This window comes from Stegostoma tigrinum, chromosome 10 (genome assembly GCF_030684315.1).
Source record: "Stegostoma tigrinum isolate sSteTig4 chromosome 10, sSteTig4.hap1, whole genome shotgun sequence".
In the NCBI taxonomy this organism is placed as follows: domain Eukaryota; kingdom Metazoa; phylum Chordata; class Chondrichthyes; order Orectolobiformes; family Stegostomatidae; genus Stegostoma; species Stegostoma tigrinum.
Window position 1 is genome coordinate 38,868,021 of NC_081363.1, and position 26,562 is coordinate 38,894,582.

The 26,562-nt window shown below is 41.5% G+C and overlaps 1 protein-coding gene across 4 annotated transcripts in view; it reads left to right on the forward strand.

The window, feature by feature from the left end:
• The window catches only part of rcor1 (REST corepressor 1), a 202,789-nt gene that overhangs the window by 115,418 nt on the left and 60,809 nt on the right, over positions 1 to 26,562 (forward strand). For all 4 annotated transcript variants that reach the window (XM_048537059.2, XM_048537055.2, XM_048537057.2 and 1 more), the window contains one exon: positions 11,548 to 11,628. In XM_048537059.2, coding sequence (XP_048393016.1) covers positions 11,548 to 11,628 — 81 coding nt within the window. The remainder of the gene's footprint in view (positions 1 to 11,547; positions 11,629 to 26,562) is intronic.

Sequence of the window (26,562 nt, forward strand, 5' to 3'; positions counted from 1 at the left end):
ATATCTGCGTCTGTAATTATCTCTGGCAGTGTTCCAAGAACCTACCATTCTCTGTTTTTAAAGTAAAACTTACCCCTCACATCTCTGAACTTCCCTCCTCTCACCAGGATTGCATGCCACCTAGTGTTAGACATTTCAACTCCTGGGAGATTGGGGGGTTGGTGGGGGAGGGGTGCAAGGTAAAGATTTTGACTGTCAATCCTATCTATGCATCTAATAATTTAAACTTTCAAGTCTGTCCTCCGCCTCCACTCCAGAGGAAACAACCCAAGTTTTTCTAGCGCCTCTTTATAGTTCATAGCCTCAAATTCAGGCAGCATCCTAGTAAACCTTTTCTGTATCCTCTCCAAAGCTTCCGCATCCTCCTTGTAATGTGGCAATATTTTAAGTGCAGCCAAACCAAAGGCTTCTAAAGCTGCAACATGACATCTTGTACTCAGTGCCCCAATCAGTGAAGGCAAGCGTGTCATATATCTACTTGTGTGGAGCTGTGGACCTGAACCGACAATTCCTCTGTATATCAGTGCTGTTCGAGGTCCTGCCGTTAACTGTATACTTTAACATTTTATCAACCAAAATGCAACATCTCGCACTTGCCCAGATTAAACACTACCTGCCATTTTTCCACCCATAGCTGCAACTGATCTATGATCCCATTTTATCACTTGGCAACCTTTTCACCATCCACAACTCCACTGATCTTTGTGTCATTTGCAAACTTATTAACCCACTCATCTGAATTTGTCCAAGTCTTTTAGGCATATCTCAAACAGTAGAGTTTGAAACCCGTTTTAGATTTGAGACTGCTAAATCTCCTAGCATAATATTAATTTCCATGTTTTAAAAAAAATTTTGGAGCGTGAGACACCACTGTTTCTTCCATTGCTTCTCTCTAGATCTTCTTATCTTAACAGTTAGACTCCAGTGATTATATGTTTGAAAGTTGAGTAATCTTGTATGTCCAATAGATGGTACTGAATCAACTTCCAGTAACTCTTATAAATGCATTTTTGTTGAAGCCACAATTTCAATGAAGTCGAAACAAAGATCTTAGACGCCTTAACTATTTTGGTAGCTTGTCTGCATTTCTATCTGGCTGCTGTTTATTGTCGACTTCAGAAACGAGTTTTAAAATCTTTTAATCGACCTAATCATCGACAGGTCCATGGAACTTTAAACCTTCAATGCACTCCTTTCCCTTGCTGAGTAATTGTACCCGTTGCACCTGTTGATGCACTTGTGTGTCAACCAGAACTGCACATTGACAATTTTCTTTGATAATCTCAGTGCACTGTTTTCTTTTCCTCTTCTCTCTCTCCCCCCCCCCCCCCTCCCTCCCTCCCTCCCCCCCCCCCGGCCTCTAGCTAAGCACACTTTGTTCTCAACTTCTTTTGCAGCTCCCAAAATACTTTTGGGTCACGTGTGTGCTTTACTTTACTACTCCATCCAGAAGTGAGTCAAGTACTACTTCTCTGATAGAGCAGCAAAGTATTGACTGAGAAAGTAGCTCAGTGTGTTATCAAAAAACCTTGTTTATTTCACATATCTCCTTTTTATCAGTCTATTTTGGATAATTGAAATCTTTAATTTGTCTACAACTTCAAGTCCCTTATTTGTTTTTCATTAATTAGCAGCTTAATCTCTTTCTGTTCCCCAAGATGATCATTGGGATTTCACTTTGAGGGGTATCTAATTGTAGCTGCTGAAGTTTAATCTAGTGAAACTGTCAAATAATAACATGTTGATTTAAGAAAAATTACCATATGCTTCAGCTTTTTACACCAAAATATTCTCAGTCACTAGCTTGAAAGCATTATTAATACTTTTGATTGGGAAAATTAGGTTTGTTTAAAACAAGCAAATTAAAATATTTGTGAATGTTATTTTGAAGACTGGGATCTGGCTTGATCTTGAATACCTTCGTGTCCTGGTAGATTTAACTGAGTTTTTCATTCAAATATTCATAATGTTAATGGTGACTGAATTTTACCTTTCAGCCTATCCAGTCACCCTACCAAGGTGATTTATCCGGTTCCAAAGAAAAACACAGATCTTAAACATTTACTTTTCTATTTCCATGCTTAACCACCAGATCGGAGTATTTATAATAATTTTCTGATTTTTATTGTAGTAATTTTATTGTGCACTTTTGAGTAAAAATGTAGTGTGTTTATCACATTTACAGTATGAGTTAATGAAGATACCTTTGAAGATACTTTAACATTGTTCCTATGTTATTGTTCTCGAACACAAGAATCAAATAGAACACTTTGCCAGTTTTGAGAACTCTGGATGTTTATACAACTGGCAAGAACCTGGTATAAAAGTGTACGAAGCTAGTAGCATCAGTTTGGATCTTTTGCAGTTTAACAAATTTTGAAGATAGCTTACCTGACATTGAGGAGTACATTTTAATTTAAAAAAGGCTTCATTTTGCCACTTTTTGCTAAACAATGCTATCCTGGTGGGATCTATAATGGGGAGAGATGTTGGAAACTAATTTTATTTTGAGCAGAAATGACACTTTGTGCTACAATTTCTCTTTCTGGTATTTTTACCACTGAAATTTATAGTACCTGGTCTACCATGGCTTTCCCTTGCAATCCTCTACTGTTCCCTGTATTACTTATGCACTGGGCGCTTTGACAGTTTTCTTGTACAATTGCACAGCAGGGGAGGCAGTCATGTTCGCTACTGCTGAGACATCCTGGTTTTACACTGCTAGTGCCTCAGTTAAAGCCCAGCTGCACAGTACTTAAGAAACTGCAAACTAGAAAATGCCTCTCACTGTGGTGTTTGACTAGTGTCACTGAGTATTTGGCCTTAAATGCAGCACCAGTTTTCCTGCTCTGCCAGCAAGTGCTGATGCATAGGATGGTGAAAGGGAGGACAGTCCTTTTTCTTCATTCACTGGATGAGGGTGTCACTAGCTACAGCAGCATTCAGTACCTCTCCTTAATTCCCCTCTTCTTGCTGGCTGCAAATGAGTTTTTTTACCAGACTTAGCCAGCCTGGACTGATAGAGATCTGTGCTCTGTCCTGGTTTAAAAGATACAGCTAGCAGTGATCTGTTATCTGCAAGGGAGAGCGCCTCCACCTCCCTTTGCTACCTTGCACTCATCTCACCAATTAGTGTTCATAAGTTATTTGCACTAAACAGGGTCTAACAAAATCTTAAGCAATGAAACAAAGTCCAAAGCCAACCCTTTCTCTTGGAAATACTAGCTTTTAGTTAGGTTATCCCTGGCTGATCACATTTTGGTGATATGTTGTTCTGCCCAAATAGATGATCTTTCTTTGTTAGTGTTATAGTTAGGATTTTGTAATCTTCATTTTCATCCTCGGAAGATTGCTGAAACCTCTCATTTCTCCTCTGTAACTATCACGGCTCCGGTTGCAAGGGGCTCAGCACATCACACCACAATGATGCAGTCTCACCATGAGGCTCCATCAGAGCAAATCAGGCATAAAAACATCCTCTTAAGGAGTTCACTATAGCCTTAGTGGAAACATGCCTCTGAGACTATTTCGTAAGGTGTCTTAAACCATGTCTTGAAGCAGCAACCCTTCTCTCCTAGCACCCCTTTCTGTATGGCCTGAAGATATTGGAAAGGTGCAGATACCTTTTGAGTTGTCTTGTATGTAGGCATCATGGCAGCACCTAAGATATCTAGTGCAGATCTCCCAAGATTTGGCATTAATGTTCCGATATAATTTGAGTATTGATTGCCACCTCTGCCTTAAAATATACTAAAAAGACATTGCTTCCACCAACTTTTCAGGAAGATAGTTCTAAAGACATATCCCCTGAGAAATTGTTTTGCCTTCTCTCTCAAGTGTTTTAAAAGGTAATCCCTTACTTCTAGATTGTTTCCTGTGCAGGAATATATTCCCCACATCTACCCTGCTCAGACCCTTAAGGATCTTATGTTTCAAATAAGTGGCACCATACTCTTCTAAACTCCAGTGCACACAAGTTTAGCTTAGCCACCCTTTTAGCTTAGCCCCACATAAGACAACCCACCTGTCTCAGGTATTAGGTATGGTAAACCTATCTTGAACTACTTGCAGGCCATGTAAATCCATCCTTAAATATGCTGACTAAGGCTGTGAGCAGTACTTGATGTGTCTTACTAGTGCCTTCTGACATGATTGCTTGAGGCTGCAATTGTAATGTGTATTCTTAGAAATGAATGATCAGCCAAGGAGTACAAATTAGAGCCAGATAGATTGCATTATTGTATCACTGAAGTAATGATTATTTTAATTGCCTTCAGTATAGTCTCCGATTTCAAAAGCATTGAGGTTGGTTGGCTCGCCGAGCTGGCATGTTGTTCCGCCGACGTTTCGTTAGCATGCTTGGTAACATCCTCCGTGCAGCCTCTGAAGCGTCGGTGTGTTTTCTAGCCTCGTTTTGAAATTCTGGTGTCCGTTATGATGGATTGCCTCACTTCCGGGTTTCCGGAATGTATATGGGGTCAAGTTCAATGTGTTTATTAATAGCCTGCTTTGTAGCTGTTGCTGTCCCAGTCAAAGTGGTGGTTCTCCTTGTCCACGTGGATTGAGGTGAGTGAGTATTGATCGTGTCTTTCTGTAGCCTGTTGCAGCACCAAGATCCTGGGACAGGCAAGGCAGAGACAAGCACGAGAATTCCTAGAAGCACAGCACTCCACAAAGCAGGCTATTAATAAACACATTGAATTCGATCCCATATACAATCCAATACAGAGGAAACCCGGAAGTGAAGCAATCCATCACTACGGACCCCAGAGTTTAAAAACCAGGCGGGAAAACACACTGACGTTTCATCAGAGGCTGCACTGAGGATGTTACCAAGCACGGTAACGAAATATCTGTGGAACAACAAACCAGCTCGGCGAGCCAACCAACCTCAACACCCACAACCTGAGCTACAGATCTGCTCCAAAACTTTAAAGTATTATTTTGCCTGAACAAAAAAAATTAATAACTGCCTACTTCGGACACAGTGTTAACCATTCTGTGCAGTTGACTTTTGTTTTGAACATTGCAAAGGTTCCAACATGTTCCTGTGAGTTTCATGCTCCTCCTGAGTTGGAAGATGATCCACTCAGTTCTTTGTTTTTAAAATGCTGTCTCTGGCCTTTATGAACTGGCATCCTCTCCTGTTTCTGTTTTGAGTCATTTTTAAGAAAAAATAATTAGCCTTCACCCTCAGTGCCTAGTGAATTGCCATCCCCTTGTTTGCTGTACACCCCGCCCTCTCTAGGGGTTGCGATGAACAGTGAGAATTCTGTTGCTGGAGCTCCCGATCCCCTCTTATGGTCTGAGAGACCCCACTCTTTTTTTATTTGGCATTGCCCAGTTTCTTGCGAGTCAACACCTCCAGCAAACTGCAGTAAATCCTATCCAAACTTGAAATATCTGCCCATTGAAGGACTCTAAGAACATGAACAAAACCCATGGCAGCCTGTAACCAACTCTGCACACCCATACCCCAATGCACACCTTTCCATGCATGCATTGCAGCCTAGCCCCCAACAGTTGTCTTCACTGGATCATGACTATCTACCTGTAATCTACAAATTTGTTGTCTTTGACTTGCAGGACTGACTGTAGCCCAACCACAGACAGCAAGAGCACAATTTGTTAGAATCTGTTAGGAACAAGTACTTGTTGCTAACTCTAGCCAGCCTCTGGAATAGATCAGACAAACTCTTGGCAGCCTGTGATGGTACTCCATAACTGACTTCAGTATTGCAGTGGCCCCTTGTAGAGCTGGACATAGGCAATACGGAATGCAGTTATAAAGTGGTATTGTTAGTGGACTAGTATTCTAAGGATTCAGGAAATATTCTGGGGCTTAACTTTGCATCCCACCACAGCAGGTTATGAGTTTTAATTCAAAGAAAAGCCTGGAATTAAAAGTCTAGTGATGACTGAAACCTTAATGATTTAAAAAAAACCCATCTAGTTCACTAGTGTCCTTTTTAGGTTCACAAACTGTTATTCTTATCTGTTCTGACCTGAATGTGACTAGACATATAGCAATGACCTTTTGATTTTGAAATTGCCTCCATATATCTTGTCCACAAAAGGCCTCTATATCAATGCCCCATCAGTTTACTTCTATCATCCGGTAAGTGATGGGAGGCATTGTTGACAATTCAGTCCAGCAGAACCTTCGCAATGGCCTACTGACTGCTCAGTTTTGGGTCCACTAGGACTCCAGCACTGGAGCTTCATTTAAAATCTTTGTTCAAATATGAACCAAATGACAGAAGGGTGAGATGGTGGCTCAGTGGTTAGCACTGGTACCTCAGCGCCAGGGACCCGGGTTCGATTCCAACCGAGGGTGACTGTATGAAGTTTGCATATTCTCCCTGTGTCGGCGTGGCTTTCCTCCCACAGTCCAAAGATGTACAGGTTAGGTGAATTGGCATGCTAAATTGCACAGTGTTCAGGGATGTGTAGATTAGGTGGATTATAGGAGGATAGGTCAGTGTGGACTTGTTGGGCCAAAGGGCCTGTTTCCACACTGTAGGTGATCTATGCCGGTCTATGACATGACTACGGACAACATGAGAGGTGTGTGATTAACATTGTCTTTCGAGTTCAAAACAGTGTTTGACCAACTAAGTCATCAGAGTCTTTGCAATATTGAAGTCATTTGGAATCTAGAGGAAAAACCCAATTCATTGAGTTATTGCTAGCACAAAGGGAGATGATTGTAATTAATGTCATTTTAAGACCAACACCTTGGTGGTTACCACTGACGAGAAATTTAACTGGGCCAGCATATAAATACTGTGGCTACAAGACTAGGCCAGGGTCTGGACCTTCTATGACAGAGTCTTTTATCTTCTACAGTGCCCACATCCAGGTATGAGAGTTTTCCCCCACTTACTGGGAAGTTCGCACCACCACTGCACGCTTCTGACAGTGTGCCATCCGCAAGACGCACTGCAGTGACACGTTAAACTCTTGACAGCTCATTCCAGATGTGCATCCTCTACTAACTAGATGAACAAAGGCAGCATGTTTGTGGGGGCCTGATCACCTGAGGTTTCTGTCAATATCTGAGTTGGAACCGTTTACATTTACTGGGCCAATTGTTTGGGAACTCCTTCCCAAAGACCACTGTCAGTTTACTCCATCATGTGGATTGCATTGACATTGAGGATGGCAGTCAGTGCTTGGTGTGCCAGTGACTGTTGCATCCCATGAAAGAAAGTAAATTGGCTGTACAGCACATCATCATGTCCTTGTGTAGTGAGAAGTATTATATAATGGAAGTTATTTCTATTTCCTCATTTTGTTTTTAGTGTTCTCAAACTTTATTTGCTGCCTTGACATTAAAGTCACACTGTAATCCTGACAAACAGGAACATACTTAATTGGAAAAACCTGATTGGGTAAAGTAACATACAGTGCAATTTGTACATCTCTTTTACCTACTGCTGTAGTTCTTTGTCGAACAATTTAATTTCCCCATGGTGGGGATTGGATTCTTGGTCTTTCGCGTGTGTTTTTAAAATTACAGCATTTTAAATGGAATGATTTGTCTTTTTTCAGTATAGCTAAAGATTAAATCTGTGTTTGCTTGACTTTCGGTATTGCTCAGTTTCTTGGAATTTTCATTTTCTTTTTCTTCCTAGATTTTATTTTTTGTGCTTTTTTTCATTGCTTCTATGTATCTTCCATTTTATGGTGGGTAGATAGGTTTTTTAATTTGATTTTATTTTATAGAATTTGACCAGTTCATGTTTTCTCATCAAGTATTGTTGCGATGTTCAATATTACATACAGGTTGAATGGGTGAAGCAGATGAAATTAGGCTCTTCTAGGCCATAGGCTTATAGTTGATTCAGTCTGTTGGAATTCGAGTAGGATATTGTGGACCATTTCCAATGTGTAGCACTTAAATACATGTGCTGTTAAATGTTCATAAACTACAAGTTCCTGATTCTTGGACTGTATAAGTACTAAGAATATGAGAAATATATTTTAATAGTGTTTGTCTAGTTCAAGCTGTCAGTGCAATCTGAGACTATACATTTGTAAACTAGTATACAAATCCTTTTGTGGAGCTGCATGATGGTAAAATAATTCCTCTTTCCTCCACCTCATAGCACAGTGGAGCAAGCCACTTGCTCTGTTAAGGAGTAATAGTAGGAACTGCCGATGCTGGAGAATCTGAGACAACAACACGGTGTGAAGCTGGATGAACACAGGCCAAGGGTTCCGACTCGAAATGTCAAGCTTTCCTGCTCCTCTGCTGCTTGGCCTGCTGTGTTCATCCAGCTTCACACCGTGTTATGCTCTGTTTAAGGAGTTTGGCTTGCTCATGTTATCCAAGTGCTGGTATCCAATGGTTCTAATTATTTGTTTGAAATTTGAATTTCATCTGTCAACCAGAATTAGATACAAGTCAGCATATTCTTTATTGCTGCAGATTGTTGTACTGCCTAAGAAATGAATTCTTGGAGGGCAAGTATGAAATTTTCTGCAAAACCTTGACTAACATAGTCTTAACCATGAATAAGATGTGAAATAGATCTAGTGTTGATTAGTTTTGATAGCAGCAATCAGCTTACCAGTTACTTGACGCTTTGTTGAAATGCCGTCACTTGTCTAGTATTCAAGTCTAATTGGTCTGGCAGCATCTGTAAAGTAGTTCTGAGGAAGGGACACCGGACCCAAAACATTAACTCTGTTTTGTCCCTCACAGATGCTGCCAGACCTGCTGAGCTTTTCCAGCAGTTTTGTTTTTGTTCCTGATTTACAGCATCCGCAGTTCTTTTCATTTGAATTTAATTGCCTCTCCTGACCACTTTTAGCTTTTGTAATGCTTTGTAATGTAGCATCTTATTTTTCTTGCACAGAATCTACTTTTATTCTGTTCATGATGTGAACCTGTGTAGGATTAATTTTTATTTATGTCTAGTGACCTGTGAGGCAAGTGCGTATGAAACAATTGTTACCACTGAAAACAGTTTTAGAAGAATCCACATAGTGGACAGACCTTACTTTTTGCTTTATAAGTATTGCTTTTATTGCACCTACTTCCTAGGTGTATATTTGGAACTGCTATCACTTGGCTTCATGACTATGACTTCACAGTTGGTATTGTGAGATAACAAGGTGTAGAGCTGGACGAACACAGCAGGCCAAGCAGCATCAGAGGAGCAGGAAAGCAGATGTTTCAGGTCCGGACCCTTCTTTAGAAATGATTTCTGAAGAAGGGTCCAGGCCCAAAACGTCAGCTTTCCTGCTCCTCTGATGCTGCTTGGCCTGCTGTGTTTGTCCAGCTCTACACCTTGTTATCTTGGATTCTCTAGCATCGGTAGTCCCTACTATCTCTGAAACAGTTGATATTGTATTCTTTTGCTTGCTCAGCAGTCCTTTTTATGATGCAATCTTGTAGATGTTTGTTTAAAGTAAACAGCAAATCTAGATGTGTTTTAATAAAGCATCACAGTAGTTGGAATAAGTCAAAACATGCAGTCAGGAAACAGTTCATTCCACATATGCGTGAATCCTCTTTGAAAAAGGTTGCTGCTCAGGTCCTTTTTAAATCTTTCTCCTGTCACCTTTAAAGAGCTCCCCTACCTTAGGCAAAAAGGCCTTTGCTATTCACCTTGTCTATGATTTTATAAACCTTTGTAAGGTCACCCCTCAACCTCCTCTGCTTCATTGGAAAAGAAAAGCCCCTGCCTGTCCAGCCTCTCCTCATAACTTAAACCTTCCAGTCCTGATAATTCCTTGTAAATCTCTTCTGCATCCTTTCTAATTTAATATCCTCCTTTTGGCAGGGTAACTAGGACTGTATGTAGGACCTCAAGTCGTCTCACCAAAATCCTGTGCAACCTCAACAAGATGTCCCAACTCCTGTACTCATGGTCTGAGCAATGAAGCCAAGCATGCCAAACGCCAGTGTTTCCATCCTGTCTACATGTGAAGTGACTTTCAAAGAGCTATGTACCTGCACTCCTAGATGTCTCTGTTCATGCAGTATGCTCCAGGGCCCTGCCATTAATTGTGCAAGTCTTGCCAAAATGCAACACGTTTATCCAAATTAAATTCCGTCTGCCACACCTCGGCCCGTTGGCCCAGTTGATCAAGATCTCTTTCTAATCTTAGATAAACTTCTTCACTGTTTACTTTTACCACCAATTTTGGTGTCATATGCAGACTTATTGACCATGTTTGCTACTACAACTAAACCTGAACTAAGTTCCAGTAATTTAAGGAGGAGTGCAAATAGTCTATCTTTTATAATTTAAAAAAAAGATTGAATTTTAAAACAAAAGTGGTAATTAAGGGAATTTATTAGGCCAGTTTTACTTATTTCATCTTGGCTTTTGTTGTTCCTTTACGTGCATAAACTAAAGGAATGACTCAACTTTCATAAAATGATTGCACTGCTCAACAGATACGAGGTGATTTTGACGCTGTTATTTAAAAAAAAATGCACAGTGTGTCTTGTTAGAGCTCCTGATTTGGTGTGTGCAAAATTAGTTGTGCAGTGGGAAATTTTTACTAATTTCCTGTGCTCAATGTAGTTATTATTATTGTTATTATTATTGTTATTATTATTGTTATTATTATTGTTATTATTATTGTTATTATTATTGTTATTATTGTTATTATTATTATTATTGTTATAATATTTAGACATTTTAAAATTGAAGCAACATATGTTTAGTCAAGTTCATTCTCGTGCATTTATTATGTCAAAAGTAACCTTTTCATATTTGTGTCAACCAACTTATTCAAAATTGGTCAAAATCATTTTTGTGCTGCATGTTGCTTTTGCTTTCAACCAGGGAGCAAATCATTGATCGTAGAATCATAGAATCCCTGCAGTGTGGAAGCAGGCCATTTGGTCCATATCTGTTTCCAAAAGTAACAAAGCAGTATTTTAACATTTCAGTTACTTCCGCAAGGAGTGTCCTGTTATCGTACATTAGCATCAGAATTATTGCTGTTGCTAAATTTTATTAAATGACAACCTGTTCAAACTTGTGATCTGCAAATACGCCCATGCATCTGCTAAATTAAAAATGGGCTAATCAGCTTATCACATTGAAATAACATTCTAACATTGAAATAATTAGTATGGGGAAAGGGATGAATGGTGGAAGAGAAATTTGAATCTAGAAATTGAATAGTGAATGAATATTTGATCCTCTTTGAAATTAAGTACACGGACTAAAGTGGTACAAGAAGGCAGCTCACCGCCACCACCACCACCACAAGGGCAACTGGGGGCAAGCAGTGAATGCTGAACCAGCCAGCGATGGCTACACTGCCATGACTGAATTGTAAAAACTCACAAGGGGAGCTATCTGCTTATGCCAATCTATCCTAAATTACTCTCCATTTGCTTCCAGCATGCCCCTCTTCCTGCACAACCTCAAAACATATAACAGCCTGGTGTAATTAAAGTTACATATGTAGTTATAATGTAACTGCTACCTATTAGCTTTGGTATTTAATATTAAATTTTAACTATATATGTGGTGAATATAAACCCTATCTTTTCAATTTTTTTTCCCCACACAGAAGTTGCAAAGCATTGCCAGGAAAGAGAGAATCTTGGAATGCTGGTCTGGTCGCCTAACCAGAATATCTCTGAGTCTAAATGTAAGTTTGCACTTAAATGTAATATTTAAAATAAAAATGAATGTGTTTATAGTATGACCTTTTTTAAAAGGTTTCTAAAATGAAAAATATTCAAATGACTTTTTTCCATATTGCTTAGAAATGGTTCTGCTGGACCCTCAGCTTCCATTTCGTATGTTTTTCTTCTTTCTCTTACTCCACTCATGACTTCATTTCCTTGCATGGATCACTTGCTGTCTTCTGTCATAATGGTGGCTTCAATCATGAAAATCTCATTTTCTGCTGGATTTGAAGAACAATTCAGCTGGTCGTCAGCCAATGACAGAAGTGTCCATTATCAGACAGGCTTCCAGAGGAAACCGTAAACATGCAAACTGTACAAGAGTTGAAGAGTTTCGCTCGTTGCTCAAATCGTTGGAAACCATTGCACCCGTTTTGACTATTGATCGTAATGAATATCTGGAAAATCTATGTGCACCCTCTCCTAGTCTAGCGAGCCATTTCTGTGGTTGTGATGGTACTAATGGGGGCTTTTCTTCTGCTTGACCTATGCAGTTACACCGTGTGTTGTGTCTTTACATAACCCCGTTCACCAAGTAACTTTTGGCTAGACTGTCAGACTTGTTCTTGTATGTTGATCATGCAGGCCAAAACCACAGTGAGCTGTATCTTTTTAGCAATTGCCACTCTATGTCTACACAACACAACCTCTGACAACTAACAGCTCATTCTTTACATAACCACCATGGGAGTAATTCAAATTACCCTTGACCTCAAGTCTTTTCACTTCTTGCCTACGTTCTCTCTTAGAGCATATGCTTCTGGATAAGGCTTGTGTTCCTCTGAGCCCATACGTTCGTCTTTAAATTCTTGAATTTATTTGTTGGGCTTTGCTAAATATCGGAAGTATTTGACTCACTTTATGTTGCAAATTTTGCTTTCAGTTTAATCTGACCAATTTAGTTTCTTTCTAACAATGCTGGTTCTTTTCACTTCATTAATTGCAAAATTGCCTATCACTATAATGCCAGTCATGTATAAGAAAAAAAACACTTGTCAATATGGGAATCTTTTTTCTCAACTTCATAAATCTGAGGTTATGTTTTTTTGCTCTTCCATTTGCTGCTTACTCAAACTTGTCATGCTAACTGTTGCCCCTGTGTCAACCTTGTTAACTGGTCTTGCATCCAGTGCTGCTCTGCTTACAGTGCTTACCACAGCTCTCTTGTCACAATGGTAGAAGACCCGGGTTCAAGCTTCTGTGCCGCAGGTTGTGGCTTAATGTGTACAGTACTTAATATACTGCAATGACCATAAGATTTAGGAGCAGAATTAGGCTCTTTGGCTGATTGTTTCTCAGCCCCATTCTCCTGCCTTCTCCCCTAACTCTGAATCCCCTTACTGATCAAGAACCAACTTGTCTGTCTTAAGGACACTTACTGCCACATCCCTCTGAAGAAACTCTTCCAAATTTCAGTCCTTTCACCGAGCCTGTACCCTCTGATCCTAATCTGTGCTACTAGTGGAAACATCGTCTCCACATCTGCTTTATCCAGGACCCTGAGTATTCTGTAAGTATTCCTGCAATCCTTATAAACGTCATTGAGTACAGACTTCAGAGTCCTTAACAACTCCTCATTTAAAATACAAGCCTTTCATCCCCAGGATCATTCTTATAAACTTCTTCTGGTCCTCTATGACGCCAGCATGTCCTTCCTTAGAAATGGGGCCCAAAACTGCGCTCAATATTCCAAATGTGATCTGACCCAAGCCTTGTACAGTGTCAGCAGCAATTCTCTGCTTCTGTTTTCTTGCCCTGTTGAAATGCATCTTAACATTACATTTGCCTTCCGAACTCTGACTGAACCTACATCTTAACCATAAGAGAATCCTGAACTAGGATTCTCAAGTCCCTTCATACTCCGGATTTCCAAAACCATTTCCTATTTAGAGGATAGCCTACGCATCTATTTTTCCTACCAAAGTCAATCACTTCACATTTTGCCACATTGTACTCCACTTGCTGCCACTTTGCCTGATCACCCAGCATGTCCAAGTCCTTCTGCAACCTCGCTGCTTCCTCACACTACCTTTCCCACCAACTATCAATTGATGCATTCACAGTAGATGTTGACATTGCCAAAGTTTACTTTTACATAGCTTGCAAATCAGTATTGTCCACAAACACAGAAAAATATGACTCCAGAGTCAGAGTTAATAACCAATCTTCTGAAGTGGTACAGATAGATCATAGTAGGCAAAGGATGCACAGATCAAAAAAGACTTAGAGGCCTACAGATTACATTGCACTGGATGTGTGCTAGGTGAGATCAGTGTTTAATTAAGGCTAGACTCCATTAGCCTGAAAACAGCCAGGAAGAAACTGTTCCTGCACCTGATCATACAAGTGTTTAGGCTTCTGTGACCTCTGCCTGACAGAAGAGAAGGTAGGCAATCATTATTGGGTTGTGATGAATCTTTGTTAGCAGCCTTTCCTCTGTAGCAAGCCATGTAAATGAAGTCCACAGATGGAAGGTTGGTGTCGGTGTGGACACCGTTTGCAGTTTTTTACAGTCCTGGGCAGAGTAGTTGCCGTACCAGGCTGTTAGGCTTTCTATGGTGTATCTGTAGAAGTTGGTGAGGGACCTTTATGGACATGCTAAATTTCCTGAGCCAGCTGAGGTTGAAGAGGCATTTTGTTGTGTTTTCCTGACTGTCGCATCTACGTGAGAAGTCCAGGACACATTGTCAGTTATTGTCCCTCTGAGGAATTTTATGCTCTCGAACCTCCCAACCTCAGCTCCGTTGATGTACATGACAACGCGTTCTCCTCCTTTCTGAAGTCAATGATCAGTTCTTTTTTTTCTGATGTCGAGAGAGAGAGATTATTCTCATTGCACCACGTCACCAAGCCCTCTATCTCCCTCCTATAGTTTAATTTGTCGTTATTAGATATCCATCCCACTACGGTGGTGTTGTTAGTGAACTTATAGATGGTGTTTATTTGGAATTTGGCAATGCGGCCACAGGTGTAAAGGGAGTACAGTAGCGGACTGAAGGTGCTTCCCTGTGGGCAGGCTCCGGTGTTGTTATTGTGGAGCAGTTGTAGTTACCTATCCTCATTGTGGTCTGTGGATCAGGAAGTTGAGGATTCAGTTGCAGAGGGTGGAGCCAAGACCAAGGCCATGGAGATTTGAGATCAGTCTGGAGGGAATAATGGTGATGTCTTTGCTAAATTTGCAGATGACGCAATCGACTAAAGGACTGAGGGCAGATTGTTAATATATTGTATGAATAAATATAGTCCCAGCACTGACCCCTGCCAAACTCCGTTCTGAAAAAGACTCCTCTGCCTTCTGCTAGTCAGACAGAGTAGAAATAATCATCCATCTGCACTCGCACCTTGCCTCTAACACCATAAGCTCTTATTTGATAGGCTTCTGTGCAGTACCTTGTCAACGGCCTTCTGGAAATCCGACTGGATTGCATCCATGGGCTACCCTTTGTTTAACTTGTTAATCACCACAGGGAATTCAAATAGATTTGTCAGGCATGACCTCCCTCTGACAAAGCCGTGATGACTCAATCCTGTTATACCAAACACTTACAAGTATTCCGCCATCTCATCCTTAATAATGGATTCTCAAATCTTGCCAATGACAGAGGTCAGACAGAGGTCTGACAGCTTGGGGATGAGGGTCTGAACCGTTGAGTGAGGTGTTGAGAGGAGGCATACATTTGTAATGTGTCAATGTGTTGAGCACTGAAAAGGTTGAGAAGGCAGATCCTAAGGAAGTGTATGTGAAATGTTGTAAGGGGCTTGGTACCCCTCCCATCCAGGTTTCTGGTCCCTCCATTTCTGGTCTCTGGTCTTATCAGCATAGCAGCCCTGTGGCTAACTATTGGTCAGAGTTAATTATAGCCATGTGCTACATTAGCTGCCATCTGTAGTTTGGGGATGCTATCATTAGATAGCCAACCCCTGTTTTGACTTCTCATCGGTGACACACAGTGTAGAATAGCTTGCATCTTAACTCTCCCATTTCCTGAAATTTATTTTTCTTTAAGAATATCCCCACTTCCAGGAACTGTTTTGCCCACTGAAAATGGAACTTTTCTCAAATCGGAGATATTGCCTTGCTCTCCATTATAGGTAGTATATATAAGCACCTTCTGCCAACCAACCTGGATTCTGATATCAAGAAATATTTGATCAGCTCATCATAAACCTTCAAGTTGGGTTAGCAGTTCATCATGTCTTGAGGGTAATCCATTGCCATTGCAAAATGGATGGGGAATATTTCTTCAATGATTTTGTGGGATAGAAGTTTTTGCCACAGGATGTAGTTGATGTGATAACCATAATCTCCTGCTGGAAAAACAGGTGCTTATTTGAAGTAGAAAATATTGTTCCGTTGCATAATTTTTACTGATTAACTCTGGGATGCTGTTGAATTCCAGTGCATGATCTCATGACATTACTGTAACAACTGTAGTGAGTGTGCTGAAAATAGCAAATAATGTGTAAATGAAACAGATTTGAATTACAGTAGCCTTACTTTTACTGTAATCAAATTTAGTTGATGAATACGAGGACATCAGCTAATTGTTGACAGATTCGAAATAAGTACATGTGAAACAGGGAGGAGAGATGAAAATGCAACTATAATTTTCTAAACAGTTATTGAAATTTTTTTTTGGTTGGTTGGCTGCATGGCATGCACTGAAATTCATCACCCTGTTTAGTTTTGACATGTAACAATTGAGAAATGCTGCAGTAATTCACAAAGACTTATTCAACGTGTTCCAAATCTCTCTCCTGTATCCACCAGAAGGACAGGGCCAGAAGACCCGTGAGAATGCAAATATTCCTGCAGGTTGTGCATTATCATTACTTTGAATTATATATTGCTTCTGTTCCCTCACTATTGCCAGACCAAAAATCCTAGAACTTTGTTCCTACGTGACAAACTGTGGCAGTTCAATAAGAAAATTTGGATGGTCAGTGTCATGGGGAGGGTCAACACTTACAGTCATCCTAAAAACAAATTAAAAACAAACTTTTGTATACAGGTTTGTAAAGCTGGTGTTTAGAATGTCAGCGGGATGGTATAGTACACTATTGTTTACGAGGGAGGAGCTTGTGGAACAATCTCTGCTTTATGGTATTACCATCCTGTTTCTTTACTGTCTTTTTATAGAAATTTAAGCTGAAAATCTAATCTTTGAGATTAATTTGTCTGCTAATTCTTTGTCCTTATTTGGAGTGAGGATGTTCAGGTAAAAATTTTAACTGAGCTCCTAAGCAAAGCCATGCTGGTTAATATTTACAACCATCTAGTTAATTTGTCTGTCTTAATTGAGAGTTTCAGGCTCATATTCAGAATATATCAACAAAAATGACTGCAGTAATGCTGTCGAGTAAATTAATCACCGAGTCACCGGCAGTGCTAACACCATTTGCTGCTGCCTCCACCGCGTTGCCCATCCGTCGCCGCTGACCATCAAATGCTGTTGCCACTGTGTTGCCGATCTGCCTGTCGCTGTCCATCAAATGCAGTTGCCACTGAGCTGCCAATCCAGTGCCTCCAAGGTGCATCAGAAATGCAATGGAGTTCTCCCCACTTGCCTAAATGAGTATAGTTCCAACAACATTTGAAGTTTGATATCATCCAGGACAAAGCAACTCATTTGGTTGGCACCCTGTCCAATGCCTTCAACATTCATTCCCTCTACTCCACTGGCACAGTGGCAGCTATGTGTGGCACCTACATCAACACACATTCCTTTTGATGGAAACTTCCAAACCTGAGAACCCTACTACCTAGAAGAATGAGAGGAGCAAATACATGGAAATACCACTTGTAAGTTTCCCCTCCATGCCACACGTCATTCGGACTTGGAATTGCTTGCCGTTCTTTTGTATCCCCTGAATGATAAAACCACTTTACACCACTTCTGTCTTGCTTTCCCTTATGCTTTACCCTTTGGCCAAGCTTTTGCAGATCTGGTATGATATGTCTCCGTAAGTCTGCTGTCAGATTTTATTGTGTCGTACTACTGGAGAGGACGTTGGAATGTCTCATTATATTAAAGGTGTCGTTACTACGTTTAAATAGCTTGTTGTCAAAGGGTAAGTTTACTTTAGCCTCTCTTTGTTATTTTCATGTTCTTGCTTCACTCTTCTTCCTATTGTTGGCTTTCTCTTGTCCTTTCTTTCCCAGTTCCTCAGAATCATAAAGATGTACAGCATAGAGACAGACACAGCTCAAACTTGTCAATGCCGACCAGGTATTCTGTATTAATTGAGAACTATTTATCATCATTTGGTCCATATCCCACTAAACCCTTCCTGTTCATATACGTATCCAGATGCCATTTAAATGTTGTAATTGTACCAGCCGCCTCCACTTCCTGTGGCAGGTCTTTCCATACGCTCCCCACCCTCTGCGTGGAAAAAGGTCCTTTTTGGGTCTCTTTCAAATCTTTCCCCTCTCCTCTTTTAAACTATGCTCTCTAGTTTTCGACTCCCCTACCCTGGGGAAAAGACCTTGGCTATTGACCCCATCAGTGCCCCTCATGATTTTATAAACTTGTATAAGGTCATCCCTCAGTCTTCGCTCCAGGGAAAACAGCCCCAGCCTGATCAGCCTCTCCCAAGAGCTCAAACTCCAATGCTGGCAGCATTCTTCAGAATCTTTTCTGAACCATTTCAAGTTTCACAGCATCTTTCCCACAGGAGGAAGATCAGAATTGAACGCAGCATTCCAAAAGTGGCCTATCCAAGGTCCTAAATGGCTGCAATATGACCTCCTAACAACAAACTCAGTGCAATGACCAATAACGGCAAGCATACCAAATGCTGCTTTCACTAACCTGTCTACCCGCGCTCCTGCTTTTGAAGAACTGTGAACCTGCACCCCGAGGTCTCTTTGGCAACACTCCCCAGGACCTTACCTTTTTTAAATGTATTAGTTCTGCCCTACCAAAATGCAGCCACCTCACATTTTACTAAATTAAACTCCATTTGCCCACCTGAGCAAGGTCCTGGTGTGCTCTGAGAAAACTATCTTCACTCCAGGTCATCTGCAAACTTACTTACTATTCGTCCTTTTATATACATTATTCAGTTGTGAATAAATGACAAAATGCACTGATCCTTGTGGCAAACTGAAAGCAATCCTCCTTCATTGCCCTGTGTCCATTTCTAAAGTGCCTTTAAAATAAATTTTCTCAGGAGCTTCTCAAAAAACAGAGATAGTGACCCATATTAGGATATGCAAGTTCAGATGACTACAAATTTGGTCTGAAAGAGGTAGATTTTAAAGAATGCAATAAAGGAGGAAATGAAGTGATAAACTGGTAATATTATGTAAAAGATTGCTAATGGAATTAAAAATAGCTTGCCCCATCCTAGTATTCTGATGGAATCAAGATTCTAGAAGGCTTCTTTTGCACCTGAATTGTAGCATTGCTAAGGTGAGGAATGAGGCTTTTCGGTCCATCGAGGTTCACTGACTGTCCAAAGAGCATCTTGTCCAATCCAGTCCCCTATCTATCTTCGAATTATGCATTTACTGTGGCTAATCCACCTCACATGCGTATCCCTGGATACTATGGACAAATTAACCTCCACATTTGGACTATGGGAGGAAACTAGAGCACCCGGATGAAACCCACGCAGACACAAAGAGAACGTGCAGACTCCCCACGCAGTTGCCCAAAGCAAGAATTGATCCCAGGACGCTGGCACTGTGAGGCAGCAGAGCTAACCACTGAGCCACTATGTTGCCCTTTATAGTCAGAACACAATCCTAATGATCAGGAATTTGTGTGTGGCAATGCATATGTGATTTTCAAGGCTTCAACATAGTTCATGGGCATTAACAGTGTTTCTGGTGTGATTAAGCAACATGCAAGTTAGCTGTACCAACCCAAGTCAAATCTACTAAATTGACATGGACTGGGTATTGTACTAGCTAATTATAATTGCTGTGGATTAATAATACAGCAAACAGTGCTCCTAGGAAAGGATGATATTGCTTTTGTGGTAGCAGTAACCATTTAATCTGTAGAATGCTTACAGCACAAAGGGATGTCATTCAGTTCTTTTATCAAATGTCCTTTTCATCGTTTCTTGAAGGAAATTGCCACAGCACCTCTAATCTCTGAAGCAATTGAAACTTGAAACCTCTCAATCTCATACCTGGACATGATGCTCCAGTAGAGGCCGAAGCCGTGTTTATACATAGAACATTACTGTGCAGTACGGGCCCATCATACCTCTATGGTTTCACAGGTCGGTGCGACAATCTGAAGCCCATCTTACCTACACTATTCCATTATCATCCATATGTTTATCCAGTGACCATTTAAATGCCCTTAAAGTTGAGTTTACTACAGTTGCTGGCAGGGCATTCCATGTCCTTAGTACCCTGAGTAAAGAACCTACCTCTGACGTCTGTCCTACATCTTTCACCCCTCAATTTAAAGCTATGCCCGCTCTTGTTAGTCATCACCGTCCGAGGGTGGACAGAGAGAGCCTTTTTCCTATCTAATCCTCCGGTTGTCTTGTATGTTTGTTAATCTCTGGTTTGTTAGCCGTGCCACGTGCTAGCGAGGCGAGGAATAGGGAGAGACAGCAGTTGAACACACGGCTAGAGGGATGGTGCAGGAGGGAGGGATTCAGATACCTGGATAATTGGGGCTCATTCTGGGGTAGGTGGGACCTCTACAAACAGGATGGTCTACACCTGAACCAGAGGGGTACTGATATCCCGGGTTGGGGGCCGGCGGTGGGGGGGAATATTTGCTAATGCTCTTTGGGAGGGTTTAAACTAATTCAACAGGTGGATGGGAACCTGAATTGTAGCTCCAGTGTACAGGAGCTTGAGAGTAGTGAGTTCATGAATAAGGTTTCAAGGTTGCAGGAGTGTACTAGCAGGCAAGAAGGAGGTTTGAAGTGTGTCTACTTCAACACCAGGAGCATCCAGAATAAGGTGGGTGAACTTGCAGCATAGGTTGGTACGTGGGACTTTGATGTTATGGCCATTTCGGAGACACAGAGCAGGGGCAGCAATGGTTATTGCAGGTTCCGGGGTTTAGACGTTTCACTAAGATCAGAGAAGGTGGTGAAAGAGGTGGAGGTGTGGCATTGTTAGTCAAGGAGGGTATTACGGTGACAGAAAGGACATTTGACGAGGACTTGTCTACTGAGGTGGTATGGGCAGAGGTTAGAAACAGGAAAGGAGAGGTCAGCCTGTTGGGAGTTTTCTATAGGCCTCTGAAAAGTTCCAGAGATGTAGAGGAAAGGATTGCAAAGATGATTCTGGATAGGAGCGAAAGTAACAGGGTAGTTGTTATGGGGGACTTCAACTTTCCAAATATTGACTGGAAACGCTATAGTTTGAGTATGTTGGAATAAAACTGACCAATCTAATATGTGCAGGAGGGTTTCCTGACACAGTATGTAGATAGGCCAAGAAGAGGCGAGGCCACGTTGGATTTGGTACTGAGTAATGAACCAGGCCGGCTGTCAGATTTGGAGGTAGGTGAGCGCTTTGGTGATAGTGACCACAATTTAGTGATGGAAAGGGATTGGTATATGCCGCAGGGCAAGAGTTATAGCTGGGGCAAAGGCAGTTATGAGGCAATTAGACAAGATTTAAGATGCATGGGATGGGGAAGGAAATCACAGGGCTGGGCACAGTTGAAATCTGGAGCTTGTTCAAGGAACAGCTACTGCGTGTCTTTGATAAGTATGTACCTGGTGAGGCAGGGAGGAAGTGGTCAAGTGAGGGAATTGTGGCTTACTAAAGAAGTTGAATCTCTTGTCAAGAGGAAGAAGGAGGCTGATGCAAAGATGAGGCATGAAGGCTGAGTTAGGGCGCTTGAGAGTTACACGTTAGCCAGGAAGGACCTAAAGAGAGAACCAAGAACAACCAGGAGGGGACGTGAGAAGTCTTTGGCAGGTAGGATCAAGGAAAACCCTAAAGCTTTTTATAGGTATGTCAGGAATAAAAGAATGACTAGAGTAAGAGTAGGGCCCGTCAAGGACAGTAGTGGGAAGTTGTGCATGGAGTCTGAAGAGATAGTGGCGCTACATGAATATTTTTTGCCTTTTTCCTGTGCGAATAGTGACAATTTTGTTGAGCAGAATACTGAGATACAGGCTACTAGACTAGACGGGATTCAGGATCATAAGGAGGAGGTGTTAGCAATTCTGGAAAGTGTGAAAATAGGTAAATCCCCTGGGCTGGATGGGATTTATTTTATGATTCTCTGGGAAGCTAGGGAGGAGATTGCAGAGCCCTTGGCTTTGATCTTTGTCGTCATTGTCCACAGGAGTAGTGCCAGAAGACTGGAGGATAGCAAATGTTGTCCCCCTTGTTCCAGAAGGGGTAGAGACACCCTGGCAATTATAGACCAGTGAGCCTTATTTCAGTAATGGGTAAAGTGTTGGAAAGGATTATAAGAGGTAGGATTTTATAATCCTCTAGCAAGGAATAATTTGATGAGGGATAGTCAACGCGGTTTTGTGAAGGGTAGGTCGTACCTCACAAACTTTATTGAGTTCTTTAAGAAGATGACCAAACAGGTGGATGAGGGTAAAGTGGTTGATGTGGTGTAAATGGATTTCAGTAAAGCGTTCGATAAGGTTCCCCACGTGAGGCTAATGCGGAAAATACAGAGAAATGTGATTGAGGGTGATATAGCGGTTTGGATCAGAAATTGGCCAACTGTAAGTAGACAGAGGGCGGTGGTTGATGGGAAATGTTCACCTTGGAGTTCAGTTACTAGTGGTGTACTGCAAGGATCTGTTTTGGGGCCACTGCTGTTTGTCATTTTTATAAATGGATGAGGGCATAGAAGGATGGGTTAGTAAATTTGCGGATGACACTAAAGTTGGTGGAGTTGTGTATTGTGGGGAAGGATGTTGCTGGCTACAGAGGGACATGGATAAGCTGCAGAGCTGGGCTAAGAAGTGGCAAGTGGAGTTTAATGCGGAAAAGTGAGGTGATTCACTTTGGAAGGAGTAACAGGAATAGAGAGTACTGGGCTAATGGTAAGATGAGCAACAGGATCGCATGTGTACAAGTGAATTTAAGATCAAGTCAGACTAGGAATACAGCAAAAAGGAAGGATAGCTTAAGACATCTTGGGATTTCCAACCTCTAATAATGATAAGAAAGTTAGCATTAAGGCACTTCATCTAAATGCTTGTAGTATTCGCAACAAAGTAGATGAATTAACAGCACAAATCCTCTTGAATGATTATGATGTGGTAGGCATCACAGAGACATGGTTGCAGGGAGTTCAGGACTGGCAGTTAAACATCCAAGGATTCACAACATATCGAAAAGACAGGGAGGTGGGCAGAGTGGGTGGGGTTGCCTTGTCAATTAAGAATGGAATTAAATCCACGGCACTGAATGAAATAGGGTCAGAAGACATGGAGTCTGTGTGGGTGGAATTGAGGAACCACAAATGCAAAAAAAACTATAATGGGAGTTATGTACAGACCTCTTAACAGTGATCAGGACCAGGGATGCAAGATGCACCGAGAAATAGATAGGGCATGTCAGAAAGGCAAGGTCACGGTGATCATGGGGGACTTCAATATGCAGGTGGATTGGGTGAAAAATGTTGCCGGTGGATCCAAAGAAAGGGAATTCATGGAATGTTTGCAGGATGGCTTTTTGGAACAGCTTGTGATGGAGCCCACAAGGGAGCAGGCTATTCTGGACTTAGTGCTATGTAGTGAGCCAGACTTTATAAAAGACCTTAAAGTAAGGGAACACTTAGGAGGCAGCAATCATAATATGGTAGAGTTCAGTCTGCAATTTGAAAGAGAGCAGGCAAAATCGGATGCAATGGTGTTACAGTTAAGTAAAGGTAATTACAGGGGCATGAAAGAGGAATTGACAAAAATAGACTGGAAGCACTGCCTAGCAGGGAAGACAGTAGAGCAACAATGGCAGGAGTTTCTGGGTGTAATTGAGGACACAGTACAGAGGTTCATCCCAAAGAAAAAGATTATCCGGGGTGGGATTAGACAACCATGGCTGACTAAGGAAGTCAGGAAATATATCAAAGAAAAAGAGACAGCCTATAAAGTGGCCAACAGCACTGGGAAATCAGAAAATTGGGAAGGCTACAAAAACAAACAGAGGATAACAAAGAGAGCAATAAGAAAGGAGAGGATCAAATATGAAGGTAGGCTAGTTGGTAATATTAGAAATGATAGTAAAAGCTTCTTTCAATACATAAGAAACAAACGAGAGGCAAAAGTAGATATTGGGCCGCTCCAAACTGATGCTGGAAGGCTAGTGATGGGAGATAAGGAAATAGCTGAAGAACTTAATAAGTACTTTGCATCAGTCTTCACAGTGGAAGACATGAATAGTATGCCAACAATCAGGGAGAGCAGGGGGCAGAGTTGAGTATGGTAGGCATTACAAAAGAGAGTGCTAGAAAAGCTAAAAGGTCTAAAAATTGTTAAATCTCCTGGCCCCGATGGGCTACGTCCTAGAGTTCTGAGGGAGGTGGCTGAGGAAATAGTGGAGGCTTTGGTCATGATCTTTCAAAAGTCACTGGAGTCAGGGAAAGTCCCAGATGATTGGAAAATTGCCGTTGTAACCCCCTTCCTTAAGAAAGGATCAAGGCAAAAGATGGAAAATTATAGGCCAATTAGCCTAACCTCGGTCGTTGGTAAAATTCTAGAATCCATTGTCAAGGATGAGATTTCTAAATTCCTGGAAGTGCAGGGTCAGATTAGAACAAGTCAGCATGGATTTAGTAAGGGGAGGTCATGCCTGACAAACCTGTTAGAATTCTTTGAAGACGTAACAAGTATGTTAGACCAGGGAAACCCAGTAGATGTTATCTATCTAGACTTCCAAAAGGCCTTTGATACGGTGCCTCACAGGAGGCTGCTGAGCAAGGTGAGGGTCCATGGTGTTGGAGGTGAGCTACTGGCTTGGATTGAGGATTGGCTGTCTGAAGGCAGAGAGTTGGGATAAAAGGCTCTTTTTTGGAATGGTAACCGGTGACGAGTGGTGTCCTGCAGGGTTCAGTGTTGGGGCCGCAGCTGTTCACCTTATATATTAATGATCTGGATGAAGGGACTGGGGGCATTCTGGCGAAGATGGCGATGATACAAAGATAGGTGGACAGGCAGTTAGTACTGAGGAGGTGGGGAAGCTGCAGAAAGATTTAGACAGTTTAGGAGAGTGGTCCAGGAAATGGCTGATGAATTTCAATGTGAATAAATGCGAGGTTTTGCACTTTTGAAAAAAGAATACAGGCATGGACAATTTTCTAAATGGTGATAAAATTCACAAAACAGAAGTGCAAAGGGATCTGGGAGTGTTGGTCCAGGATTCTCTAAAGGTTAACTTGCAGGTAGAGTCCGTGATTAAGAAAGCAAATGTAATGTTGTCGTTTATCTCAAGAGGGTTGGAATATAAAAGCAGTGATGTGCTTCTGAGACTTTATAAAGCTCTAGTTAGGCCCCATTTAGAATAGTGTCCAATTTTGGACCCCACACCTCAGGAAGGACATACTAGCCCTGGAGCGTGTCCAGCGGAGATTCTCACGGATGATCCCTGGAATGGTAGGTTTAACGTATGACGAATGGCTAAAGATCCTGGGATTGTATTCATTAGAGTTTAGAAGGTTGAGGGGAGATTTAATAGAAACTTACAAGATAATGTATGGCTTAGAAGGGGTGGACGCTAAGAAGTTGTTTCCGTTAGGTGGGGAGACTAGGACCCGTGGTCACAGCCGTAAAATTAGAGGGGGTAAATTTAGAAGTGAAATGAGACGACATTTCTTCAGCCAGAGAGTCGTGGGCTTGTGGAATTCATTGCTGCAGAGTGCAACGGAGGCTGGGATGTTGGATGCCGTCAAGGCAGAGATTGACAATTTCTTGATCTCGGAAGGAATCAAGGCCTACGGGGAGAGTGCAGGGAAGTGGAGTTGAAATGCCCATCAGCCATGATTTAAATGGCAGAGTGGACTTGATGGGCCAAATGGCCTTACTTCCACTCCTATGTCTTATGGTGTTAAGATTCTTGGTAATGTGCATAAGCAGAGAGAGCTTGGTATCCATGTGCGTAGATCCCTGAAAAATTTATCATAATTTCCTTGCTTTTGTACACTCTATCCCATCTTAGAAAGCTGGATCACATGCTTATTGACTTCTTTCTCAATCTGCTCAGCCAACCTTTTTATAATTTTATGCACAGATATCTAAGATGTGTGTACTCCTGCATGCTTTTTCAGAATTATGCTGTTAATTTTAAGTTACCTTTCCCCATTCTTGCTATCAAAATGAATCAATTCATGCTTCTTTACCTTAAGTTTAAACTTGATAACCACCAGCCTTGCTATGCCCTGTTGAAGACTAACGGAGTCTTCCTCACTGTTCATGGTGTTTAAGTTTTTTTTATTCATTCATGGGATGAAGGCATCTCTGGCCAGGCCAGCACTTATTGCCCATCTCTTTTTGCCCAGAGGGTAAAGAAGAGTTGGCCACCTTGCTGTGGTCTGGAGTCGCATGTAGGCCAGACCAGGTAAGTATGGCAGTTTCCTTCCCTAAAGGACATGAGTGAACCAGATGGGTTTTTGACAATTTATAGTCATCATTAGACTCTTTTAATTCCAGGATTTTAAAATTTTATTTCAGATTCCACTATCTTCGTTGGTATTTGCACTTGGGCCTCTAGATTAAAAGTCCAGTGAAAATACCACCAGGCTGTCATTCTTGACATTCAGCTAGACTGTTGTCGCCTCTTTCAAGTTGTCATCCTGTGCACTCCAGTCTAGACTGTTCATGATATTGAGCAGAATAGAGGTCCTGACTCTGACCCTGGAGAACCCTCAGTCGCTGCTGCTTCCTATCATTCAGCTATTGTCCCTTTTATTCCAACTTTGCTGAAAAGTCTGATAATT